This window comes from Leopardus geoffroyi, chromosome D1 (assembly GCF_018350155.1).
Source record: "Leopardus geoffroyi isolate Oge1 chromosome D1, O.geoffroyi_Oge1_pat1.0, whole genome shotgun sequence".
Taxonomy (NCBI): Eukaryota; Metazoa; Chordata; class Mammalia; order Carnivora; family Felidae; genus Leopardus; species Leopardus geoffroyi.
This window is the reverse complement of record NC_059329.1, coordinates 43,590,139-43,617,777: the sequence shown is the minus strand read 5'-3', so window position 1 is coordinate 43,617,777 and position 27,639 is coordinate 43,590,139. Positions and strand designations below refer to the sequence as shown.

General features: G+C 36.3%; 1 protein-coding gene across 5 annotated transcripts in view; it reads right to left on the bottom strand.

The window, feature by feature from the left end:
* The window catches only part of NOX4 (NADPH oxidase 4), a 169,106-nt gene that overhangs the window by 118,556 nt on the left and 22,911 nt on the right, over nucleotides 1-27,639 (bottom strand). For 3 of the 5 annotated variants that reach the window (XM_045483670.1, XM_045483669.1, XM_045483672.1), the window contains 6 exons: nucleotides 27,345-27,455; nucleotides 25,399-25,483; nucleotides 21,964-22,061; nucleotides 17,821-17,848; nucleotides 11,053-11,125; nucleotides 6,409-6,489 (listed from right to left, as the gene is read on the bottom strand). In XM_045483670.1, coding sequence (XP_045339626.1) covers nucleotides 6,409-6,489; nucleotides 11,053-11,125; nucleotides 17,821-17,848; nucleotides 21,964-22,061; nucleotides 25,399-25,483; nucleotides 27,345-27,455 — 476 coding nt within the window. The remainder of the gene's footprint in view (nucleotides 1-6,408; nucleotides 6,490-11,052; nucleotides 11,126-17,820; nucleotides 17,849-21,963; nucleotides 22,062-25,398; nucleotides 25,484-27,344; nucleotides 27,456-27,639) is intronic. The other 2 variants (XM_045483671.1, XM_045483674.1) reach the window with 1 other exon arrangement.

Here is a 27,639-nt window from a genome sequence, read left to right as displayed (position 1 = left end):
ATATTTTACCAGGGTTGTTGGGAGGATTTAATGAGATCAAACATTAGTAAGGTACAAGATAAGTACTCAATGAATATTAACTATGAATATGTTTTTTTTTTATTTCGAATAATGATGAGACTTGAAATATCATAAAGCAAGGAACACATAATTTAAAAGAGAGGGACTGAATTTTGATGGCCTACAGAGTCATAGACATCGAAGTCACTGGATTAAATTAAAGTAAAATAAATTCTGGCTAAAAGAAAAAGAATTTTGTGAAAACTGGAGCTTCCCAAAGACAGAATGGGCTTTTCAATACTAGATATTTACTTAGATTGCATGGGAGACAAAAATCATCTTTCTCAAGATATCGTTTAAGCTTCCTTCAAAACTGGAGATTCTACAAAAGTAAAATAGACCTTTGAAAACCATCAGAAGCAACTGGTCTTCCTATTGCAAAAGTCTGCTTAGATAGAGAAACTAGTCAACAATTTCTCATGGCTTCATCCTTGAAGCCTAAAATTTTCTAAAATTTCTAGCCTACATTGATCCTTCTGTTCTTTGAACTACTAGAATTCTTGAAAATAAAATATGTTTATGGCTGGAAAATATGCAGTCTAAAATTCTCTCTAGTTCTTTTTTAAGTTTATTTATTTATTTTAAGAGAGAGAGAGAGAGCACGTGCACATGGGGGAGGGGCATGGAGCAAAGGAGGTAAAGAATCCCAAGCAGGCTCCATGCTATCAGCCCAGAGCCTGACACAGGGCTTGATCTCATGAACCATGAGGTCATGCCCTGAGCCTGAGCCAAAATCAAGACTCAGACACTTAACCAACTACGCCACCCAGGCAGCTCTCCAGCTCTTTCAACTGACGTTTTTAATTGCAAACTAATTACCAATGCTGGAAGACTAAAGATCATATATTGTTCTTCTATACTTCATTATAGTAGTTAACACACTGATGGAGAGATGCCCAGAAAATACTGATTTCATGTTCCAATCTAAAGTATGCTCTTTAACAGAAATCTCAGTATAAATCCAAGAAACTTACTTTGAATAACTGCACCTTACTCATATAACCAAAAGTTATAGAATGAAATTATCAAGATATTTCATAAGCAAAGATACGTCTAAGTTCTCAATATTGGCACAAATGATAATAATTTCAACAGATTTACTTATAGACAGATCCTTTAGGAATATAAAGACTTTTTTGAGAAATGTTTCATTTTGAAAAAGCTGTAAGATTTACTACTAGTAGGGGCGCCTGGGTGGCTCAGTCGGTTAAGCATCCGACTTCAGCTCAGGTCACGATCTCACGGTCCATGAGTTCGAGCCCCACGTCAGGCTCTGTGCTGACAGCTCAGAGCCTGGAGCCTGCTTCACATTCTGTGTCTCCCTCTCTCTCTGGCCCTCCCCCGTTCATGCTCTGTCTCTTTGTCTCAAAAATAAATAAACATTAAAAAAAAAATTAAAAAAAAAAAACAAGATTTACCACTAGTAAGTTTTCCCACACCAGAAGCATAATCTGTGTGACTGTATTCAAAATTTAACGTCATTGGGTTAAAAACTTTTAGCTATAAGAAGAATAAGTTTTGAGGATCTAATGTACAGCATGATGTCTACAGTTAATAATACAGTATTGTATACTTGAGATTTCCTAAGACAGTAGATCTTAAGCGTTCTCACCAGCAGAAAATAAAAAAAGGTAACTGAAGTGATATGAATGTGTTAATTCACTTGGTTGGTTGTAATCATTTCACAACATATATGTTTATCATCACATTGTAAAAAAAAAAACTTAAATGATATATAATTTGCAATATACTATAAATATACTATTTTGTCAATTATACTTAAATAAAAATTTAATTTCATAAAATTGTGCACTATACAATGCTTATAGGATTATGTATTTGTTGTATGACACTGATTTCAATATTAGAATAATTGTTTTTTACTAATATATATAACTATTAAATTGGTATAAGAAATTGATTATATGTAATTCATCCCGCAGATGCCTTTGTTATTTCTTTGCAAAAATGAAAGTCACTTTCTGTTTGTGACCCTTGTTCTACAAAAGTAAAATCAAAATTTAAGAAGGCCTTCTCTTATGTCCAAAAAATGAAGAACTCTCAATACAATCCTCTTTAAGCTTAAGAAATCTGTTTGAACTCCTGAACCTTTAAAAAAATTGACTCTAGGGGCGCTTGGGTGGCGCAGTCGGTTAAGCGTCCGACTTCAGCCAGGTCACGATCTCGCGGTCCGGGAGTTCGAGCCCCGCGTCAGGCTCTGGGCTGATGGCTCAGAGCCTGGAGCCTGTTTCCGATTCTGTGTCTCCCTCTCTCTCTGCCCCTCCCCCGTTCATGCTCTGTCTCTCTCTGTCCCAAAAATAAATAAACGTTGAAAAAAAAAAAATTAAAAAAAAAAAATTGACTCTATTTTGAATTACAAAGAGACAGACATTTTCAGTTTTAACTTAATACAACATAAAGGCAAAAGAATGCATAATTAATTATACTAAGAAATGATTGCATTTTTCTCTCTGTTACAGATAGATGTATGAAAGAGATCACAATCCCAGGTAAATCAAGATATTAACCTTAAAAAAAAAAAATCTTAACACTAAATTCTAAGTACAGAGCTCTCTAAAAATACAAAACCTAGCAGTAAAAAAAAAAAAAAAAAAAAGGAGGTTTTGAGTAAGAATGCCTGAATTTGTATTCAGGATCCATCAGTTAGGTAAACTTTCAGAAGTTACTTACTCTCTCTATACTTCAGTTTTCTGACCTGTTAAGGGGTTGTGACAGTATTGTTTATCTTCATAAAACTGTGATCCTTGGAGACATAAAGTATCTCAATTATTTTGAATTTATCCTTGGCATATAGTAAGCATTATGTAATTGTTTTCAATTACTGTTATCATCAGTAACATCTGCTTACTCATAGTCCATTTTATGATAATAGCTCTGACAGGCAAACAAATTTTCTGTACAGAGAGATTTCTTGGTGTCCTAGGTGTCCTAATAGTCCATAGAACATATTATCCCAAAAAAAAAAAAAAAAAAAAAAAGGGAAAAAAATAGAATCCAGAGCTTCCACAGACCATGGCCCTCTTCCCTGTGTGGCAGGAATGACTAACTGGAAGCCATGATTATAATATGTGGCCATGCTTCTGATGCTCTACAACTGTATGTTCTAGAACCCAGTATAGAACAAATTGAGCCAAGACATGGAAGAGAGACCCATACAAAACTGCTATTTAAACCAGTGGCCTCCAAAATCAGAGGAAAAAAAAAAATTTTGAACATGCACCCTGAAATAAATACATAATTTATGTATATGACCTACTGTGCTGACAAAGTACATTATAAAACATTCTGAGGAAAAGATTAACAGCAAATCTGAAGCTTTCTCCAAACACTGTCTCCCTGGAAACATTTTGGGCTATGATAAACAGGGAATGCCAGCTGTGTTTCCAGGCAACATTGTTTATTAATGGTGGAATGCATTTGCACCAGGAAGACTATGAATGAACTATGTAGGACTCACAGACCTCAGTTTCCTGTGTGCAGTGTATTCTTGTAACTGAGGGTATCCCTTGAAGAGATCTGGGCCGCTACCAAGAAACTGGTTCCTATGGAGCATGAGTCTTACCCAAAGCAAGGTAGTATGCCTTGGAATTACTTATTAATTATTATTTATTAATCTCAAAACTGAGATACTACATGGGAGGTAAGGGAGAGGAGGTGGGAGAACCAGAGAGACCATCACAGAAGAACGACCTGACATTATCCTATTGACTTTCTATATTTCTACCCTGTATCATTTACTCAATCAAGTGAACCTGATGCCAAACAATGGCCTATTGTATCATATTAGTATGAGTCTCAAGACAAAACCATAGTCCACTCTAGTGACCATGCAGACACATGCATACACAAAAATGTATTATTTCCTTCCTCTAACCAAACAGATTATTTTAAGCACTATACCTTTGAGTACACTGCTTGGGTTGACACACATTTTCAGAATAATTGGTGTATATTCTTTGTAACAAGCTTAGGATACTTTCTTTTTCCCTTTGTGATCTTCTGATATTGACAGATCCTTCTCTCAGATCATTATAAACCAATGTAGGCTTTCTCTGCAACTACTACTGTGGGTAGGCCTTTTTACTTTGTTGTTATTTTGGTTTTTGTTTTTTTGTTTGTTTTTTTTTTAACATTTATTTATTTTTGAGACAGAGACAGACATAGCATGAACAGGGGAGGGTCAGAGAGAGAGAGGGAGACACAGAATCTGAAACAGGCTCCAGGCTCTGAGCTGTCAGCACAGAGCCCGATGCGTGACTTGAACTCACAGACAGCAAGATCACGACCTGAGCCTAAGTCGGATGCTTAACCAACTGAGCCATCCAGGCGTCCCTGTTTTTTTGTTTTTTTAATTTTTAATTTTATTTATTTATATTAAGTTTTGTACCTTAATTCCAGTATAGTTAACATACAGTGTTATATTAGTTTCTTGTGTACAATATAGTGATTCAACAACTCTATACATTAGTCATTGTTCATCATAATAAGTATACTCTTTAAGCCCTTTCACCTATCTCAGCCATCCCCCCACTCACCTCCCTCTGGTAACCATCAGTTTGTTCCCCAGAGTTAAGAGTCTGTTGCTTGGTTTGGGCTTCTCTCCTTTTTTGTCCCTTTACTCGTTTGTATTGTTTCTTAAATTCCACATGAGTGAAATCATATGGTATTTGTCCTTCTCTGACCGACTGATTTCACTTAGCATTATACTCTCTAAGCGCATCCATATTGTTGCCAATGGCAAGATTTCATTCTTTTTATGGCTGAATAATATTTCATTGTGTGTATATACATCTTCTTTATCCATTCATCAATTTATGGACATGGGCTGTTTCCATCATTTAGCTATTGTAAATAATGCTGCTAGTGATATGTGTATCCCTTTGAATTAGCGTTTTTGTATTCTTTGGGTAAATACCCAATAGTGTCATCACTAGATGATAGGGTAGTTCTATAGTCCTATTTTTTTTTTAAATTTTTTAATGTTTATTTATTTTTGAGACAGAGACAGAGCATGAGCTGGGGAGGGGCAGAGAGATAGGGAGACACAGAACCTGAAGCAGGCTCCAGGCTCTGAGCTGTCAGCACAAAGGCTAACATGGGGCTTGAACCCATGAACCATGAAAGAGTGACCGAGCCAACGTCAGATGCTTAACCTACTGAGACACCCAGGTGCCCTACAGTTCTATTTTTAACTTTAGAGTAACCCCCATAATGTTCCCACAGTGGCTGCACCACTTTGCATTCCCACCAACAACATAAGGGGAGAGTTCTATTTCTCTACATTCTTGCCAACACTTGTTGCTGCTTGTGTATTTGATTTTAGCCATTCTGACAGGTGTGAGGTGATATCTCAGTGTGGTTTTGATTTGCATTTCCCTGATGATTAGTGATGCTGAGCATGTTTCCATGTGTCTGCTGGCTACCTGGATATCTTCTTTGGAAAAGAGTCTGTTTTTCAATAGGGTTATTTGTTTTTTTGGTGCTGAGTTGTGTAAGTTCTTTATATATTTTGTATACTAACCCTTTATCAGATATGTCATTTGCAAATATCATTTCCCATTCAGTAGGTTGTCTTTTAATTTTGTTTTTTCCTTTGATGTGCAGAAGCTTTTTATTTTGATGTAGTCCTAATAGTTTATTTTTTGCTTTTATTTCCCTTGCCTCAGAAGACATATCTAGAAAAATATTGCTATAGGCTGCTGGGCTTTTTTAAACTAAAACCTGGTAACTCTATTGTTAGAAATTCCACAGCAGCAAGATATAAGGAATTCCTAAACTTTTAGGAAACATTACAATACCTTCTTGAAGTTCTTTATTTCTTACTTTCTCTTAGAGGTTATCACGATATAACTACATGGACTTTAAAAACTGCAACATTGTAAAAGATTCATTAAAACTGCAACATTGTAAAAGATTCATTAAAATATGCTATGATAGGGATGCCTGGGTTGCTCAGTCAGTTAAGTGCCCAACTCTTGGTTTCAGCTCCTGTCAGGATTTCACATTTTGTGAGATCGAGCCCTGTGCCGGGCTCTGGGCTGACACCATGGGGCCTGCTTGGGATTCTCTCTCCCTCTCTCTCTGCCCCGTCCCTTCTGCTCATGACTTTTGTGTGTAAGTTCTCTCTCTCTCAAAAAAATAAAACTTTAAAAAATATATATGCTAGGACAAAAACAGAACTATTTCTTCATTCTTGACACTACCCTCAATTCCATATAACCAAATATTTTACCACTTTCTATAAACATTTCTCTAGATTTATCTATCATTACCCTATTTTTAGGTATACATGATTTTAAAAATATTTTAAATATTTTTTAAACTTACCCTGAAACATGCAACATCAGCAGCATGTAGAAGACAAAGAAGAGATTATGAGTATACCAGAAGATGTCATAATTAGAAACTCTGAAAAAACAAATAACTTAATTTCAATGCCACTTTACATTCCATCATTTCAAACATATGTCAAAATTGAAGAAAGTTAAAATAGGAGTTCATCTGAGATTTATCTATTAAGACAAAAGTATTAACATATCATGCAGAGAGAACTGACAAAATTATAACTAACACTTCATAATTTTGAAGATTCTTTGTATTTCAAATAAAGATACATGGAAAGAATTAAAATGAAATGTTTAAAGTAATTATGAGTTTGAGGAGTAGGTAATAGGTTGATAATATGTACTTTCACTGTCCTTTTGATCAATATTCTCAATTTTCAGATGATACCTAAAACAAATAATCCTCCTATCCTAATACATAGTGTGAGAGTAGTCCAAAGGAAAGTAAAATTGAGAGAAACTAAATAGATGCTCATTAAAGTTTTATATTCTTTTCCTGAACAGCCTACATGTTAAAAAAAAAAAAAAAAAAAAAAAAAAAAACACCTTGGTGTTACTGCCCTGGGGGAAACAAAGAGCCTCAAAAGAAGTGGTATGGTGAGCACAATTTATGGAACTTTTGAGAAAAGTAAGAAGACTAACATATTTTATTTCATATGTCTGGGTAGATATTCAAATATTAGAATCTTGGAGGTGGAAGGCAGATATTAGTAAAAGCTTCTTAGAGGATTCTGATACAACCCCTAGAACTTTCAGAACCCCTGAGATAAGCAATATCCAACTGGTTTGACATTTACTTCATCTACAGCTTTGGTTATTATAAGCAAGATCATTCATATCCTTGGATCATACGCCTTTTTGCACATAGCTGATTCTTTTTGAACCTAAATTCCTAGAAGTGAAATTGCTACATTGAAGGACACTCATTTTGTTTTTCATACACACTGGCAATTGCTCTCTGAAAATGTTTATCAATTATATTTTTTTTAATTTTTTTTTTCAACGTTTATTTATTTTTGGGACAGAGAGAGACAGAGCGTGAATGGGGGAGGGGCAGAGAGAGAGGGAGACACAGAATCGGAAACAGGCTCCAGGCTCTGAGCCATCAGCCCAGAGCCCGACGCGGGGCTCGAACTCACGGACCGCGAGATCGTGACCTGGCTGAAGTCGGACGCTTAACCAACTGCGCCACCCAGGCACCCCTGTTTATCAATTATAAACCCAACTGTACAGTAGGAGAGGCTGTTTCCACAAACCCCAACTCCACTTTATACATTTTCATTATTTTATGTAAGTGGAATTGGATATGATTTCCTTTCTGTGTTACTCACCTTAAATTCTTCTGTGATTTATCTATTCATGATAATTATCCATTTCTACAGTATATTTTTCTTAACTGTTGTGTGTAAACTGTTTAAATTTTAACCATGTTCCATATAATTTAAGCATGTTCCATAAGACTGTAAGAATTTATTATTGGGCAAAGTTTCTTTTAAATTTTAATGGCATCATTTTTTTACAGTTACCTCTAATTTTTCTCAAATTTCATTCACTTAAGCCTTACTTTCTTCATAAGTTTGTAATGGCATCTTCATTATTTAGCAGCTTTTTATATATATCAAAGTCTCCTACAGGGCTTTCTATCAACTCTATCATTAGGTTCAATTCCTTGGTAATTTTTGCAATTAAGTCCTATTCTGTTTGAGGTTACTGAAGCTTAATTGTGGTAATGTTTGGTAAGCCACATTCCCTTTTACTTCTCTTTGGAACATGTACTTGGATATTCCCTCAGGTGAACTTTAGAACTGTTTTTGCTGAATTCAAAAAACAAAATAATCTATCTTTGATTTTGATGGGAATTGCAACAAGCCTACAAAATGACTGAGGAAGAACTCCATTTTTGCAGTATGCAATCTTTATTAAAATATCTACTTATTTCCCTCAATGCAGTTCTGTGTTTTTCTATATAGATTTTAACTAGTTTCTTATTAAGTTTATTTCTAGATATTCCATGTTTTTATTATTTAGTTTTATTCAATTTCAAACTGATAATAGCTATTATATAAAAGCTATTTTTAATATTTGTTTTGTATTCATTTACCTATTACAATTCTTTTCTTTGGTATAACACTAATGTTTTGTTTTTTTTTCCATAATTCTCTTGGATTGTCTGGCAGAACAATTACATATACCTTTCTGGAAATAATGATGATTTATTGTTGCATTCTTTCTACTAATTCTAAATGTTTCATTCCTTATCATATATAATAATGGTAGAATTAAAAATATCACTTTTGGCATAATTTTCTTAGGAATGTATCTCATGTTTCTTTTATGAGTTTAGTTCTGGCTTTTCTATTTTTTTTTTAATTCTATAAAGGAAATTAATTCCTAGTTTACTTATTTTAATTCATAACTAGGGCTAAGATTTAATAACCACCATTTAAAAATCTATTGAGATAAAAATATGTTTGTATTCCTGTCACCTGCTATTAAAATATTTACTTATTTTAATAGATTGACCCATACTGAACCATTGGTGGATTACTAGACTACATTCAACTGTTAGAAATCAAACATTAGGGGCTCCTGGGTGGTTCAGTCGGTTGAGCATCCGACTTCGTCTCAGGTCATGATCTTGCAGTCCGTGAGTTTGAGCCCCGCGTTGGGCCCTGTGCTGACAGCTCGGGGCCTGGAGCCTGCTTCTGATTCTGTGTCTCCCTCTCTCTCTGCCCCTCCCCTGCTCATGCTCTGTCTCTCTCACTCTCAAAAATGAATAAATGTTTAAAAAAAAATTTTTTTTTAAAAAAGAGATCAAACATTAGAAGAAAAAAAGAAATCAAACATTGGAGCCATTTATTCTCTTAATTTCTCTAACGCTTTATTTCCTCACTGATAAAGAGAAGAGGAAGAAGATTATCTCTGTGATCCATTTAAGAATTCCATGATTCTCACAATAAAGCTTGGAGAAAAGCAGAGTTGGTTTTAGTCTCTTTTAAAGACATGAAAAACTGAAGATTGATGAACATTCACTGAATTATTATGAGTACAAATATAATGGCTCGGTTGAAAATAGAAGCTGATCTTTATACTCCATTTTATAAAACTATCTCTCAATTAAGGATTTTTAATCGATGTAGAACATTCATAGATCTTCGATCTTGCAAATAAGTATGTCAGATGCCCTCATTTTCCTTTAAGAGCACTGAAAACTGAAAAATGTATGTTCTTTAATATGCCTTACCTAACTAAAATAAAATTTCTCCCCACAAAATTGGCACTCTTAAGCACTAATGTTAGAGATTTGATTTGTCTTTCTGTAAGGTGAGTTTTAATTCTTATGAGAAGTCTTAAAAGTGTGCTTACTGTTTTGCCAAGCCATTCTACATCCAGATAGTTTTCCTCAGGACGTAAGTGCAAAAGTATGCAAAGACATATGGATGGGGGTGTTTGCTTCAGAACTGAAATACTATAAAAAATGGAATCAACCTAAAATATCCAACAATAGGGGAATTGGGAAACTTATGTATATAGGATGATATGCTGTTCTAACAGTAAAGAGGATGACAGAGAGATATTTATTAATGTACAAAAATGTTCCTAACATATTTAAATAAGAAGCAGATTTAAAATAACATCTATAACATGATTCTGTATTAGTGACATACATAGACATATGAAGAGAGAGATCAGTAGTGTGAAAGGGGGAAAAAGAGAGTGATGGTGGAGGTAGGAGGTGAGGACTGAGTGAGTAAAGGCAAGAAAGATTAAGCCTATAAACATCAAACCAGAAAGTTTATAGTGCTAAACTCTGGTGAGTTTACTTGTGACATTTTGGGGTGCGTGAATGTGTGCAGAGATGTTCCCAGAAGTGCAAAGATAGAATCATTTTGATATTCTATTAGGTAATTATTTTCAAAATGTGTATGCATGTTTTTCCATTAAATTTCCCATCTCAAGTACAATAATTGGGGATTTTTGTATACTATGTATTATTTCTTCTTTTTGCTTTCTGAACCAAAAAGCTGGACCTAGAAACACAAGATGCTGTAAAATATTATGACATACAGAATGTATCTATCAGAAAGAACATGTGAAAGTGTTCATGAAAATGTATGCCTGCAATTGCTCAAAATCTTGTAACCAGAAGAATAAATATGCATACAGATATTTTTGATTATTTTAGCAGATGTCAACTAACCACGTTCCCAAAGCTTCATTTAAAATACTACAATAAACTGCAACAGGAAATGAGTTATAAAATAATTATGTTATATTCCTTTGCATACATGTTGATTTCAATCTCATGTCTTGTAGAGATACACTATCCTTCAGAAGGATGACCCTGAAGAACTCAAATTTCCTCAGTCATCAAAAAGTCTCCACATGTTTCCTTACCAACACAGAACATTTGACTAAACAAAGAGATTTTTCAAAAGCAGGAAATGATATATGGAAATGTCTCTACTTCACTCTTAGTTTTCCAGAATAGTCCATTAACCAAAATACTGGCTGCACTTGCTAAGCATTCCAGTTAATCAACACTTTTTCTGCATATGAAAACAAAGATTATCTGAGGAAAACTTAAATACTCAGTAAACATTGATATAATGGGCCTGACACTCACCGTATTGCGTATGTAGAAGCTGTAATCATCAGGAAGAGCACCAGCACCATGCAGACCCCTGTCAGGCCAGGAACTATAAAAAAGGTATATAAGTACATTTAACTTAAACCATACTGAGAAAAAAAGTACAAAAAATTATTACCTTAAAATCCAAAGGGCTACGGTGCTCTGTGGGAAGCCCAATTCAAATCACATATCTCTTTGTATGTTCCTTCTCAAAAAAAGCCCTTTTAAAATTAGCACAGATTCAAGGTACTTAAAACAAAGCAATCTTTTCTACCTTTAAAAGAAGAGTCCACCTTAGTATTTTCACGTATCCCACTCAGAATGCTGGATGTGTACATACTTCTGCAGGGACATGCTATCCCAAATGCACACAAGATATCAAATGTCAATAATGAAAACAACAGAGAAAAAGTAAACATGTTTAATGGGGAGGCAAGGAGGAGCAGGAGGGAAAGACTTCTAAAGGCACAAAAAAATTTTAAAGGGTGAGTGTTAAGATCTATTCCTTGTATTGATAGTGATGATGGTTTTGTAAACATACCAAGTGTTAAAACTTATGAAACATGAGTGTGTATTAAAGAGATGCAATTAATTGTATCCTAATTCTACATGAATAAAGCTGTTTTAAAGGAGGAAAAAATATGCAATGGGACTGAGTTGATATCCAACACCTTTTACCGTTTTGGTTTTTCCACCACAGTATGAAAACTCCCTGACTCCCTCAGCCCTCCTTTTATGGAACTAATAGCTCCTCTAGTCTCAATTCAAATAATTTCTTTTGGGCTTCAGTATCCGGAGTAATTTTAAAGAAAAAATAAACAAAACCTAAAGCTTCCTAAAAACCACAACTTCAACTGTAGAACAAAAAATGGTAGAGTTCAAGAAAAAAGAATTACAGTGCTGCTGTTTTAAGAACACTTGCAGGCCTATCACCTTAGTATGGAAAAACAGGCTGTTAATCAGCGTTTCTGATATAATAATCATTTTTTAACAAAGAAAAAAATGTGCAATGCTTTGCAAACTTAATACTGATGTGATAGATGGCTAAATCCAATGTTAGTCGGTACAGCATATCCAAAATGAATAGTTGATATGCTGGATCAAAAATCACAATAGTTGCATTTCGATTTATCTTATTAATACCAAATAAAATATCCTGTCTATAAGCTACTGTTATTTGCTCTTACAATCATACAAGCAACAGTAAGCCCTAAATAACCTGAGAGATTCCATCTTAAATCTTTATGGAAAGCTATTGAAACAATTGTGTCTCCAAAAGTATAGGCATTCCCCAACTTCTCTCCTTGCCAGGGAACCACCTACAACATAGAAGGGCCATCATGAACTGTAAGCCTCTAGCAGAAGCAGACAAGCTGGGAACAATATAGGAGCAATACAGGTGTGCATCATTAGGATTCCAACAGTTTGGAATCACTGGAAAACGCTAGAAATCTCAGTACAGTAGAAACAAGTTTCTACTTATAAAGGGACACATGAGAAATTAAGGAGCTAGTTTTTGTATGCTTAACACTTGAACACTCTCTCCTCCTTGGTCTTCCCAATATACAGATTTGGAAGCCTAACAAGACTTGCCTTTCCTGATATGCCTAATCCACATCATCTCTTCTCTATACTTCTTTTCCAGGGCCCTCCCTCCCCTTCCTCTTTGCCATTGCCCCAGGTGAATACTAACTTCCTAGGGGTAAGAGAAGAACAAGACAACTATATATAACCAGTTCACACTTAAGGACTAACAGTACAGAAAAATGGTATTTACAAAGAACAGCATGCCTACAAAATGGCCCAGCCTTTCCACCCCCAAGTATTTCCCCCAAAGAATCTCAAATGCACATCTACACAAAGACTTGTTCAAAAATATTCATAGCCACTTTATTTTTTTAACAGTTAAGGCCTATAAACAATTGAAATCTCCATCAACAGATGAATGGGTAAATAATTGTGGTATTATCTCTACCTGAAACACTAATCAGCAATTTAAAAAACCACCATGTGCTATATGCAACAACATACATGAATCACAGAATTATTAGACTGAGTGAAAACAGCCAGACATTCTTCCACTTAAAAAATCCCAAGAGTACAAACTCTGTGATTCTTTTTACATAATATTCTATAAAATCCAAACCATTCTCCAGTGATAGAAAGCAGATCAGTCTCAGGATGCATTATAAAAGCACAAAAAGCTTTGTGGAATGATAAATATATTTGTTATCTTGATTTTGGTCTTGGCTTCACAAGTGTATATATATATATGTCAAAAATCAATCAAATAGCATAATTTACATATGCATTATCTACTGGGCTCCAATTATAAGTCAATAAATTTGAAAAAGAAAAAAAAAGAGGAGGTCTTTCTCTCTGGCTTCAAGTAATTAAAAAAAAAAAACTTATTTGACCAAATGAATAAATAAATGATAGAATCCCAGATGGCTCCATGATGTAAAATTTGTGGTTGCAGAGGCCTTTCCAATAATTTTCTTGGGACTTTATTAAGGTCTACTGTGTCTGCATAAAAGGCTTCCCATGTGGTTCTAAATATGCCAGGATTAGCTATGGAATGTCTACAAATCACTTCATCAGGACACCTGAAAAAACTAAGTATGTTTAGTGTAGAGGCATAATTTCCAAAGTATATTATTTGAACAGTAATTCTTTGAGATATTAATTTCTATTTCTCAAAAGTATAATAATAATTCCTTACAGAGTCACAGAACACATTAGTATATTAAAGTCTCTGGGAAGTACTAGCACTAAGAAACCAGAAACAGATCTTTCCTCAAACATATAACCAGTGAACACCTTTTAGAACAGAACACGGAAAACATACTGGAAAGATTCAGAGGAGGTGAAATAGTTGACATTAGTCACTTGAAGATGAAGTAGACACCTTGGCCGATGGGATGCACATCCTGGGATTAATGCTCCCATTACTGTCCCTTAGGCCAAACTCCAATCTCACTGGAGGAGAATCAATTCAACACTTTTTAATGTTCTTTCAGGTTTATGAAGTCATCTTTTTTTATCTAAAGGATTCATGTTTCCTTTCTATCTCCCAGAAATATAAAAAGATCAGACTTTGTAATTTATAAAGTAATAGGCCAGCTCAATGAAGAAGAAAAAGTTACTTATAATTAACAATGAAAAGGAAAAATTATTATAATTACAATGGTCAAAAAAAGGGGAGTACCTTAAGAAGTTACAATTTCTGACATTGGAATTAAACAAAGGTTAGCTAACTGATTACCTAGATGTTGTAAAGATCTATGTAACAAGTAGTAGAGTTACACAAATGACTTTTATCTTCAGTGTATTTTTTCTAGGTATCTGTAATGTACTATTAGGTGATAGAAAAAAATGAATCCTGCTCTAAAAGAAATTCTAGTCCAGTATGGGAGACAAGATAAGCAGACAAATGCAACAAAGGGCATTAAGTGCTGAAAGAGAGCTAAGCATTGAGTGTTTTCAGGGTACGTCAAGGGGCACCCTAATCTAGCTTTTGATGACAGCTCATCTAAGACCCAATATATTAGTTTCTATTACTACACACATTCCAAAAGTCAGGAAGCACAGGTTGGAAATTATGAAGCTAGTCAAAGCTTACTGGGCCATCTTACCTGTACATTATGAACTCTCTGAATCCTTCAAATTATAAAGCAAAACCTACACTTGTTTCCTTAGGAAATGACATGCTTGTATGTTTATTCTTATTACTTTTTATCTATGCATATAAGATTTCATTAATTAGTTGCCTTTAAAAGGACTGCAGTATACTCCCAAGTCTAGAAGAAACTGACAGAACGTTTTCATCCACATCCAGATGTGGTCAGAAATATACCATCTTGTACTCATTATCCTGTTTTTTTCCAACATAACTGGAAACACAATTCTATTTGTTTTTTAAGGCTTTTCTAATTGAAACTGGATTGTATGCATTTTATTCTCATCATACAAGGTACTACCAAATTTGGAAATGACATACTAAATATTTTGAAATCCATGTTTGAATAATACAATCTTTTAAACTTGTTTTATTTTATAAATTCTTAATGTTTTTAACATTTCTTACTGAGTGATCTAACTACCATATTTCATGTCACTTGAACTGCCACAGACTTTATTTTCTACAAAACCATCTTAATTCTCAGTTGTAGATCACATCGAAAAATATTTAAAGACAGAAGACTCTACGTAACATTAAACAACCTAAAATCTAAGAAATATATTAACCAATAAAAGGTAGACTTTATCACTAGAACACCTAAAAACATGCATGCATTCCTCCATCAGAAACTTGATTTTTGGGGCACTAGGGTGGCTCAGTCAGTTGGGTGTCCAACTTTAGCTCAGGTCATGATCTTGCGGTCTGTGAGTTCGAGCCCCTCATCAGGCTCTGTGCTGACAGCTCAGAGCCTGGAGTCTGCTTCGGATTCTGTGTCTCCCTCTCTCTCTCTGTCCCTCCCCTGCTTACACTCTGTCTCTCTCTCTCAGAAATAAATAAACATTAAAAATTTTTAAAAAAAAGAAACTTGATTTTTCCTCGGCACTGTACCTAACAACATTCGTAGCTATGAAACGGTATTTTAATCATAGACTTACTAGTAATACAAAGCTAGACTAAGTCTATTTGTAGAAAACCATCCCTTCTCCCATTGCCATCCTTTGATTCTGCTTTGTTCTCTCACCTACTACTCGGTAGGGTCAATCAGATGTTCTAGAAGCTCCAGACTCATACATAGGGCTTCTGGGCTGTGTTCCAAGCTGACAACCTGAGAACCTGGCACCTTCTGGCCAGCACCGAATTTCTTTCATGAAATGGTGTAGACTGGGACACTAAAAGGATAGTGATATACTGGTTTGTTTTTCAAATTGTTTGTAGTGACAGAAACTCCACAAAACAAAACAACACAAAAAAAATGTACCTGAGGCTCTGCATGCCCTAGGGGAAGCCCTGCCTTACACCGGAAAAGCTCACATTCAGGTGGAAAAGACCATGCATGTACGGGAAATAAAGTATTCTCCAGCATAGTATTTTACTATGTGTCTTTAGGAACCCATGCCAAAGAAGAGAGCAGCTCTGCCTCCAAGGCGGAATTTGTGCATGATAGGGTGTGTCAGCTGAGGCTGGAGGCTGAGCAGAAGCTGAGCAGGTTAAAAAAAAGAGAGAGAGAGAGAGAATAGGGTAAGAGAGTAGACAAAAGTTAGGTGTTGCGAGAAGGGAATCACAACAGTATGATGAGATGTTCAGTAAGGGTGAAACAGAAGCTCCTGAGATACCTGAGAAGGTTAATAACATTCATGGTCAGGTCACACTACAGGGAGAGGTTCTCTAGAATGGAATCTGGAAATTCGTATTTTTAAGTATCATCTCTACTTAGTCCAACATCACTCATGGAAACTTCTGGGAAAAAACATGAAATGGTGGGGTTTCATGCTAGATGGAGAGATCACCTGCTTATATATAAGTATTCATTACACTAAGACTCTGAATGTAATATCTTGGTCATATAAGACATCTTTTTATATGTCTGTAAACTAAACTTTCCCAAACATTTTAAATGTCTCCATGTTTCGCCCATACTTTGTGCTGTACAAAATAATATTAAAACAAAATTCTTGGATATTTCTGTAAAATTAATTCATATGAACCAAAAAATACATTGATTCACACATAAGGTTTTGTTTTTATGCTTTTTCTGCCTCTTATTTCTCATCCAATTCTTAAGGCTTAAATGAAAAACATATTTTCAATGAGCAAAGTTGTAAACAAAACTAAATTGTGTTCCTACAGAGAAAACTGTGGAATACTTTGCATACACAGACAGAAAAAAAAACATATTTTATAAATCAAAATATACCATTGTGTCCTCACTTGTGACAAGGAAGGGGAAAAAACATCTGAATTATTATTATTTTCATCATAATATTGATTGAAAAGAAAAACAATGCATTTGACAGAACCATGCACTTCAGTCTCCGATGCAATTTTGATCCTTAATAGGGTGTTTGTGATAGCCAAGCCTTTATGATAGACCGTCTCAGCTACCTAATTGTCCTTACCACTGAAATATGTGTTAAAAATCCCCCAAATGCAGTTTTCTCCTTTCATCGTGTAAGGTTGAGAAAGAGAAGAATTTTAGTAAGAATTATACTAACAACAGGACAAAATTTTGAGATGCTTAAATGCACTTTAACAAATTAATAGTCTAGACTGAGCTTTCATGGACAACATGCTTGGAAAGGAAAAGTAAATGACAAATGAAAAAGGAGTCCCATTGCAAGAAAACTAATGGATTTTAATGACTGTTTCTCCCCTTTTTACATAGGTTATAAAGATGACAAAATATCCTACTAAATTACTGAGTTACAAGAGCCACATTGATATTCAGAATGCTTGGTGTTTCTTTCCAGTACCTTGAGGGCAAGAGACTATTCTATGTGTATCATCTCCAACAGGACTATCACAGCCGTGGGCACAAAGCCTATGGCATTGCATTGTTGTTATTGGAAGAACATATGGAAGGCAAATGCATTTACTTATTTTTACTCTTAGTTCATCTGAACCCCACTGTTTGCCTTGTCCCCTGCTTTCGTTGCAACTTACGCTTAAACTCCTAACATTGGTTCTGACTGCAAATTTTCCATGTTATATCTTAACATATACTTAATTGCTATGTAGTTTGATGATGCTTATTTTCAAAGATTTCCCTGAATCTGCAGAAAGAGCAATGAATAACAACTTACCAGTTGTGAAGAGAAGTTTTCTAGGATCCTGAGAAAAAAGGAAAAAAATTGACTGAAAAATAGAACATTGATAATGTAAAATTCTACAAGGCATCTGCTGGGTATCAGATCCATTAGGCATTTCAGATGCATTCTCCCAATGGAAATGAGAAATTCAATTAAGTTTCATAATGTTTTCATGACACTAGAGGAGATCATAACAAGTACAAAATTACACAGAGAAGACTATCCTTCTGAGAAAGAAAGAGCACAGGATGAAGAGTCAGAAAGTGTAGACTTTCAACTTCATGGCTAATTACAAATTAGTAGCAGTGGCCTGAAGCCCACACTATGACCATTTGGAGATTCAATATCTTTGTCTATAATGTGGAAACATTCATACATACTTTGTCCACCATAAATGTCAAATTGCACCTTTAAGGTGTCAAGACAGTGAAAATCAAAAGTAATAAAATATATAGGGAGGGCTGTACACTGTAAATTCAGTGCAAAGAATACTAATGGAATACTTACAATATTTCAAATACTGTGAAAAGTAGTGACAATATTCAAATAAAGAGGATGGGTTCCTGTTACTCAGAAATATAAAAATTAATCTTGTTAGTGTAATCTTTCCTTTAAACTACATCTCTTGTGGTGTAATGGACCTTAGGCAACTCCCTTTGTATTTTCTGAGATCAATCCCCAGTAGATTTGTGGATTTGTTTTTCATCCTAATGGTGCTTAATATTGCACAACTTTTGAAATTCTTTCCTATGCCTCCATTGAAGCTGGAGTCAGCCCAACCTATATACAAAGTGGGAAGCCATTTATATGAAATAATTGCAGAAGCCTTGAATAAGGGCCACTTGCCCAGCAAGAGCATAACTTCATCCTGCCGGGGCCAGATGACTTCTATCTCTGACATTAGGAACATAGCTAAAGGGTAACCTAGAGTAACCTAATATATAAACAGCTAGTGAAAATACAAGACCAGCTGAACAAAGAGGTAACACCAGAAATCTGAACTAATAGCTGTGGGAACTCAGAGGATGGAACAATTACTACTGCCAGGGAATGAGGATGGAATGTGAGAGAGCAAGAGACAGTTTCACACATGACAGGATGAGGCAGATTCGGGTAGGCCATAAAGAGTGTGCCACCCAGTAGCCCGAGGGTGGGTCACTAGAAACCTGGAGAAGACAGACAGAGACCACAAAGCATGGACAAAGGTTGCTTGTCACAAATCCTTCTTTCTCAAAGACAACTCACAGAAGACTCTGTTTATGCATGCAGTGTGTGTGTGTGTGTGTGTGTGTGTGTGTGTGTGCGCGCGCGTCTGTGCGTGTGTGCGTGTGCTTGTGTTTTCATCTTCATCTAGCACATTGATACCTACAAGTTGCTCAAAAATAAAGAAGAGGGAGAAAAAAGAGAAAGAAGTAAGGAAGGAAACAAAGAAAGAAATATAAATTAAAACAATGAGCTGCCATTTTTCATCCATCAGACTGGCAGAAATTAAAGAAAAACAAAAAACAAGGCAGGTGTAGCTATAAGCATTCTGACAAACTTGGTAGAAGTATGTCCACTGGTGAAGCCTTTTTGGAAGGCAATTTGGCAATGTCCATCAAAATTAAAAATGTGCAGGGCACAAAAATTAAATATGTGGGTGGCTCAGTCGGTTAAGCAGCCAACGCTTGATCTCTGCTTAGGTCATGATCTTGCTGTTTGCAACTTTAAGCCCTGCATCCAGCTCCTCGCTGACAGCACAGAGCCTGCTTGGGATTCTGCCCCTCCCCTGCTCTCTCTTGCTTGCTCTCTCTCTCAAAATAAAAATAAACTTTAAAAAATTTTAAAAAAAGAACTAAAAATGTGAACACCTTTGAAACAAAATTCTACTTCTAGGGATCTGTCTAGTGGAAGCACATAAAAAAATTGATTTATTGGAGAGTGGTTCATAACAAAGACTCAACAACAACCTAAACATCTGTGAATAAGGAGAAGTCTAAAATAAACTATCACACATTAGTACGAAGAGAATGATAGATCTATACTCTTTGATACAGCAAGCTACCGCACATGTAATTATGGAAATAAGAAAATTGTTGATGAGTATGTTTCATAAAATACCACTCAAAGTATCTTATAAGAGAACAGAAAGTTATTAACTGTGGCTACTTTTGGAGAAAAGGGTTTCATTTTTTAAACTTCATTTTCTTGAGAGTTTTAAAATATTTTCTTTTGAGCATGTAAGCTGCATAAAGTTAAATAAAGTTAATAACTACAGACCCTAATATGACTAAAAATATTAAAATATTAAGCAAAAGCATATGACATTTAAATGATAGAACCTTTAGGGGCACTTGGGTGGCTCAGGTGGCTAAGCGCCTGACTCTTGATCTCAGCTCAGATCATGATCTCACGGTTTCATGAGATCAAGCCCCACATGGGACTCCGCACTGACAGCGTGCAGAGCCTGCTTCAGCTTCTCTCTCTCCCTCATTCTCTGCCCCTCCCCTGCTCTCTCTCTCTCTCTCTGTGTCCATCTCAAAAATAAATAAACATTTTTTTAAAAAAAATGATAGAACCATTATAGTTATTAAAGACTTAAGATTACCAAAACAAAAGAGAGAAGCAAAAAAGGAAAGATAAAGACTGGAGTCGCTTCGGTCCTGGCGACGTCCTTGGCATGGCAGGACGTCTCTGTGTGGCAGAGGCAGGAAACCAGGAAATCCGTGTGCTATGGGCAGAGGAGGATACAGGAATAGGAGTAGGTAGCAGGAGATGGAAAAAGTGGTGGCTCCATTCTGAAATCATTACACGTGAAGAGCTTCCACTGGCATGCAACGAAGCTGGATTTGTCAGTGGTTCTTAATGCTGGGTGCTCAGTGCAATTATCAATGCTTGACCCCAATGCACACCAGTTAAACCATTTTGGCTTTTTTAAGAATACTAGTGTCTGGTCAAAGAACTTAGCAAAGGCTGCTTGCTATTTTGGTTTTGTGACTTGTTTCTGTGTTTGTTGTTGGTGTTCCCTTTGTTTTGTTTTGAAAAAGAGATCAAGGGGCGCCTGGGTGGCGCAGTCGGTTAGGCGTCCGACTTCAGCCAGGTCACGATCTCGCGGTCCGTGAGTTCGAGCCCCGCATCAGGCTCTGGGCTGATGGCCCAGAGCCTGGAGCCTGTTTCCGATTCTGTGTCTCCCTCTCTCTCTGCCCCTCCCCCGTTCATGCTCTGTCTCTCTGTCTCAAAAATGAATAAACGTTGAAAAAAAAAAAAAATTAAAAAAAAAAAAAAAAGAAAAAGAGATCAAGCACATAACCATAGCAGTATTCGTCTAGATAACTCACGTGATACGTGGAAGAGAAAATGGAGCTGAGGAAGAGAGGGAACAATCCTACAAAGTCACTAGCAGACTTAGCAGGATAGGGAGGGGGTGTGATCAAATTCGATGCCCAGTAGTTTGATTTTGATGCAGTCTTGCCATGAAGCAAAGGAAGACTGAGGAAAAGTCAGGATGAAAGTACTGAGCAATAGAGAGCTAACCAGGGTTATACATGTGTTCATCAGGCTCTGGCCCGCCACCCCGCACATACAATTTCACTTCATGCATGGCTTCACATGGAGAAAAGCAGCCCTAAATAATAATGCCCGCACCAGAATTCAGCTCCAGGTCACCTATTTCAAGGATTAAAACAAAACCAAGTAACCACTAGAATTCAATAATATTTTTTTTTAAGTCAAATAAACTGATTACTCAGGATCCTCAAATAGTCAACCTGGGTCTCTGCCCTTTCTTGCCCAAGTTCTTAAAAAAAAAAAAAAAAAAAAAAAAGAACTTTTGCCCTGTAAAGACACCGCTGGCCGTCTCCGCCAGATAGGAACCAGACAACGCTGTTGGGAGGCAGAAGGCAGGCCTGAGTGGCAGCCGTCGGAACACGGCGAAATATAAAAAGTAGACACTCTCCACCTCCCATTTGCAGCAGGAGAGATTGTGAAATAGTAATTACCTATATTTTCTACTGAAAAGGAACAAAACTCAACTTGACAACTGCATTTTAAAAGCACTCAAAGGGAGCAGCAAGGTACAAATTTTCCGTGAAAATCACAGACCTTCATCAGTCACCTCACCACAAGTGAAAGGAAAATGAGAAGAGGGAGACCACCCACCTCATCTCGGTATCTTGCAGCATTCAGTTCCACGAAATCTTCACTGTAGTTCACTGAGAAATTGAGGGCGTTCACCAGATGGGCAGCCACGTGCACACCTACGGAATCACATGAGGCCCAAATCAGTGGGGCTTTTCTATACGCTCCACAAAGAGGGCTCGTTTCCTCTCCCTCAGTAAACACAGCGTCAAACTTTGACAGCTGATCTGAGCAATAAAATATTAAATTGAAAGGGGAAATTTTAAAGACACAAAAATCTTGATTACTGACAGTTTAGTATTAGAAATCTTGTAAAGAAACTGAATTTTCAAAAGCTAGAATAAAATAACCCTAGCAAGTGAGGGTTAGGAAACTCATACATACACACTTACACACGTAAATGTATGAGGATATGAGCGTGCATTTACTTATTTAACAGCTCCTGGATATTTGAGTTGTTCTACATTTTTCATCTCTCCTCTAGCTCTAAATCTGTTGCATATACATTGTGATTTTCCACTGCCACTCAGCCTAAAATATAGACCCCCTGGAAGGCTTTTAACTAGTCAAAATTTCTCACAACGCATAAATTCAAATCATAGCATCCTAAACCCAACAGCAAAAGTGTTGGCAATCACTTCGTTGGTATTAAAAACTCGGGAAAGTAATAATTACCATTTAACAATCTATCTACAGTGGCACAGTAGACAAGAGAGCTCAACTGACTCAGAGCTCTTGCAAAAGATGCAAGTGTTAGGAAGTAACTACAGGGTTGAAGACAAATTCATTTTGGCATGGCCAGGGAAAAGGAAAATTATCTTGAAGAGGCTGGAAAGGAAGCAGAAAACAAACTTGTGCATTGAATGATACCACATTCCCCCTTCCCAATCTTTTCTTGTAGGTGAAATAAGGGAGGTGAAAGAACAACAGATAATAGTTGGAAATCCAGTTTTCTTGGCTACACTGTTTACCTACCAACGCCTCAGATTAGTTCTCTCTAAAATGACAATGACAGAAATAGGAGATTTAATGAGATAAGTAACCTGAAACGGGTTTGTGAACCATTACAGTCTATACAAATTCTCTGTTTCAACAGAAAACATGGTATGGAAACTGGAAAACTCTATGGTCCCCTCCAACCTAGCATATGAGATGTAGATATGCCAAAAGTTCTAAAGTACTCAGAAAGCACATAGAAGTAAGAGAAAGACTAGAATGCTAAATAAAAAGTTAGCTAACCGATTGATAAGCTCCTGCCAGAATCAAAAAGGGAAAAGGTCCCATAAAAAGCAGACAGGAAGTTAGAAGTGGGTTAACTAACAAGCAAGTACAGAGTTAAGGAAATTTTTTAAAGGGTGCCCAGGTGAGACTCAACTATGGCATAGGCATAAAGTATAATTTAAGCAAAATTGTGTGTCCTATAGCTTTATCATGTCTGAAATATATAAGCTTTAAAAAAAATCCCTTCATTTTAAATTAAAGGTTTATATGTTAACTACATACATAGATTATGGGTCATTCTTTCTGAATTCTCCTGAAAACAAGCCCTAGGTAACAGCTGTATGAGATATACCCTTAAGGGATACATTCACCTTCTTTAAAGATCTTTTAGGTCAAAAGCATTCAGGGCTTCTAATTTTAGGGAGCAGGGAGAAAGCCAGGCCAGACATTTTGAATAGATTTTCCCATTTAATTCTCACAGCAAAACAATTAGGTGGGTAGAAGCATCCCTATTCTACAGATAAGAAAACTAAGGTTTGGGGCACATGAGTGGCACAGTCGGTTAAGTTAAGTGTCCAACTCCTGATTTCCACTCAAATCATGATCTCACAGTTTGTGGGATCACAGCACGGGGCTCCATACTGTCATCTTGGGATTCTCTGTCTCCTTCTCCCTCTGCCCCTCCCCCACCTGCACACACGTGTGAATTCTCTCTCTCTCAAAATAAGTAAGTAAACATTAAAAAAACAAGAAGGAAAAAAAAAAAAACTAAGGTTAAAAGAGGCAACGTAGCTAAGGTCAGACAACTAGTGAGTGGCAGAAAGCAAACCCTCTGGAATGTTTATTCACGGCAAGACTCTACCCGGTCTCAGTCTGGTTGTTCGCCAGCTGAACCAGAATATTTGGACACAGCTACAGTTTAGAACAAATCAAGTTACAAATATGTCAACATTCCCTGACGCTCCTCCTTTTCTGACCTTTCACTCTCTGTGTCCTAATCCAGCCCTAACCCTTACCACACCCTTGGTCCTCATCTCATCCTGGATTCTTACTCCATACCCAGACTTTTGGGCTGGATGGATTCCTGATCCCACCCCTGAGCCTCTCCCTGTCTCTCGCCTACAGAGGTGGAAACCACCAATACGAGGATGTCCAGGGATAAAATGGTGCAGATGCCTGTTTCGACAATACTTGGCAACTTTTTAAAAGCTGAAAGCTTAATGATCTCTTGATAATAGTTGCATCAAAACACGTCTGATTCAAAATAGCCATACATACATATCCAGACCAATGTCCCTGGTGTCAAAACAGCTATGTCCTATCAAATAATGGCCAGACAGAAATGTCAGTTGCTACGCCACTGAGATAATTAACTCCTGAGATTACAAACCATAACTAATTCTACCCTAAAAACTTCATATGGGTGATCTCATTTTAGTCTTAAAACCATGAGGCAGGTGCTATTGTGAATCCATTTTATGATTAAAACAACAACAAATCAAAGATCAGAGAGCTTATGTCACACAGTAAGGCAGGAGGGCGTTGGGGATAGAGCGTACACAATTCATCTCCAGAGTCCATGTAGTTAATAAATATGTTTACTATTTTCTGTTCCAAAAATTTGAAAAGTATCATATAAATGCTCAAGATAAGAATTTATTTTAAAAGGACTCTTTTAAAAACCAAAAGATTCTCACTTGATACTTTAACTTGGAATTGAACAGGATACATTTCCACAAGCTTTTTGACATTTACTCTTCAACCCAAGTATTAATATCAAAGAAACATTTATCAAATATAATTTTGAATGGACTCACGTTGTATGAAGGTACAGTTCACATTCTAATTTGTATGCATTTGAACTCCTATCATATCTTCACTTTTAAACCTTAAAAACTTTTATTCTATTTCTTTTCATCTTTCTGAATGAAATTATTTACTTTTGGAAAACAATTATTAGCAGCTTGAGGGTCAACTTTCATACATTATAATGTGAAACACACACACACACACACACACACACACACATATATATATATATATTTAATGTATAAGATATGTTCATTTTCTGTAACACCATTAGGCAACTCTCTTTAAATACACAGTAAAGAAAAATTAAGGTATATAGTAAGAAAACCACAAGTTGGACAGCAAATAATTTATGGAACAATAAAAATACCATTCATAAAATGTGTTCTTCTAACACAATATGTTAATATCTTTTGGTTTTCTCACCTGAAAAAATGCAGATAGTAACACCACAGGTTATATGGAATGTTCTGCTTTTATCCAACAGTCTTCTGGTTCTCCTGCTTGGAACCTAAATAAAATTTGGCATGGTGAAAATCATGCAGCAAATAAGATACCTGTAGAGTTTTTCATTAAAGCATTGTTTATGATGTCAAAGTTTTGGAAATACAGCAGAAACCTAGGAAGTAAAAGCTGGTGAGGTGAATTATGATATATCTAATCAGTGGAACACCCGAACATTACAGAGAATGTAAGAAAGCTTATTACTGATGTGGAAAGATGTTTGAGACAACAGCTAGGTAAAGCAATTATAACATGTAAACTATACTATAATCCCATATTGTTTAAAGTCAATGGCAGTATATGCCAATCTGAAGGCATTTACCCCAAACTGTAATCAGTAATATTAGGAGAAACCTTCCCTGATCATGATTTCTGTAATGTTTGAGTTGTACAATATATATTATTTCCTTTTGTAGTCAAGAAAATAAGATTATTTTTAAATGAAGCAATTTCATCTATGGTTTTAAATGTCTTCATAATCTTATAAAAAATAAAATGTCAAGCATCTTTGAGTACCTAGTTTCACATCAGGGGACAGTTCTTTAAGACTTATTAAATACTGAGAGACTTAGGTGGGCACGTTTCATTTCCTGCTGTTTATCTTCTCTTTCTTCTCACCAAGCCAATAGCCATCCATAGGCATCAAAACCTAGCATTTTACAATGGCAGGCAACCTACAGAAAGAGTTATTTCTACAAATTACTGTATTAAAAGTAAAGAGTTTCTAAATATAATTACATGAAAAGGTTGAGAAGTTTTACTGCAGTAAATCCGCTTATTTTAACTTCACAGAACATCAAAGTGACCTCATATTAACAACTTCTTTTAAAGTATCAGTATTGATCCAGCAATGCCTTACTATCTCAATGAAGAAACCACACACACACACACACACACACACACACACACACACACACATACCACACACCAGGATAACCGAAGACAAAAAATAATTTCAATTGAGTTTCAATTTCCAAAACGTTTTTCTGTTTTCTTACAACCTTCATTTTACAACACTAAATATCACACATGACGTCACATCTTAATCAAGACATCTTCTCCAATCCTACTACATAGCTTAAAACATGTCTGTGTTTGAAAAGGAGGTAAATCACCACCAACACCAGCAGTCACCCTATATATTGCCCAAAGTCCACAGGGCTCTCGCTTGCTCACCTGCACTTAACTAAATGAAAACACAAGGTCTCAATGAGGCATAGTATTCTGGAAAAAGCTCAGAATTGGGACTGATCTTAGCTCTGCCATTTCACTAGTCTCATGATGTTGGTCCAGTTACTTAATGTCTCTATGCCTCAGGTTCTTCATCAGCAATCCCTGCAGAATCACTGTGAGGATTCCTAGCTACATATGTGGAATGCTTCGCACAGTGCCTGATACCACTGTTAATAACCATTTCTTTTTTTTTTTTAATTTTTTTAACATTTATTTATTTTTGAGAGGGAGAGACAGAGCATGAGCAGGGAAGGGGCAGAGACAGAGAGGGAGCCGCAGAATCTGAAATAGGTTTCAGGCTCTGAGCTGTCAGTACAGAGCCTGACACAGGGCTAGAACTCAGGAATGGTGAGATCATGACCTAGGCCAAAATCAGACGCTTAACCGACTGAGCCACCCAGGCGCCCCTATTAATAACCATTTCTACCCATCCACTGCCTTTATCTAGCGTTGCAGAGTAGCTCACAGATCATCCTGACAGATGATGAGGTCTTTACTCTCATCTAGTAAATGACAACCAATGAGAGAAATCAATCTAGTAGAAAATCAGACCATGAAAACGAAGTGCTACTAACAGGCCACTGTTACACTTGATTTCTGTGCTGGAATCTGTGACTAGGATTATTCGTGCTTACCTTCTGGGATCCTCGAAGGTAGGCCAGGAGTGTCCGGCACATGGGTAGAAGGATAAGGCTGCAGTTGAGGTTAAGAACAGATGCGGAGGCTCTGCTTAGACACAATCCTAGCTGAACAAATAAGGCAAGGGTCAAAACACGGCCAAGGCAAAAACAGACTACAAACTTAGTACAGGCCTCACCCTGTTCCTCCTTCAAGGATCATGGCAAAAACGCCAACTCCTTCAAGAATCTTGAACAACTCACCTCTCACCAGAAACCCCTAAAAGAAACTGGTCTCTTTCTCCTCTATACT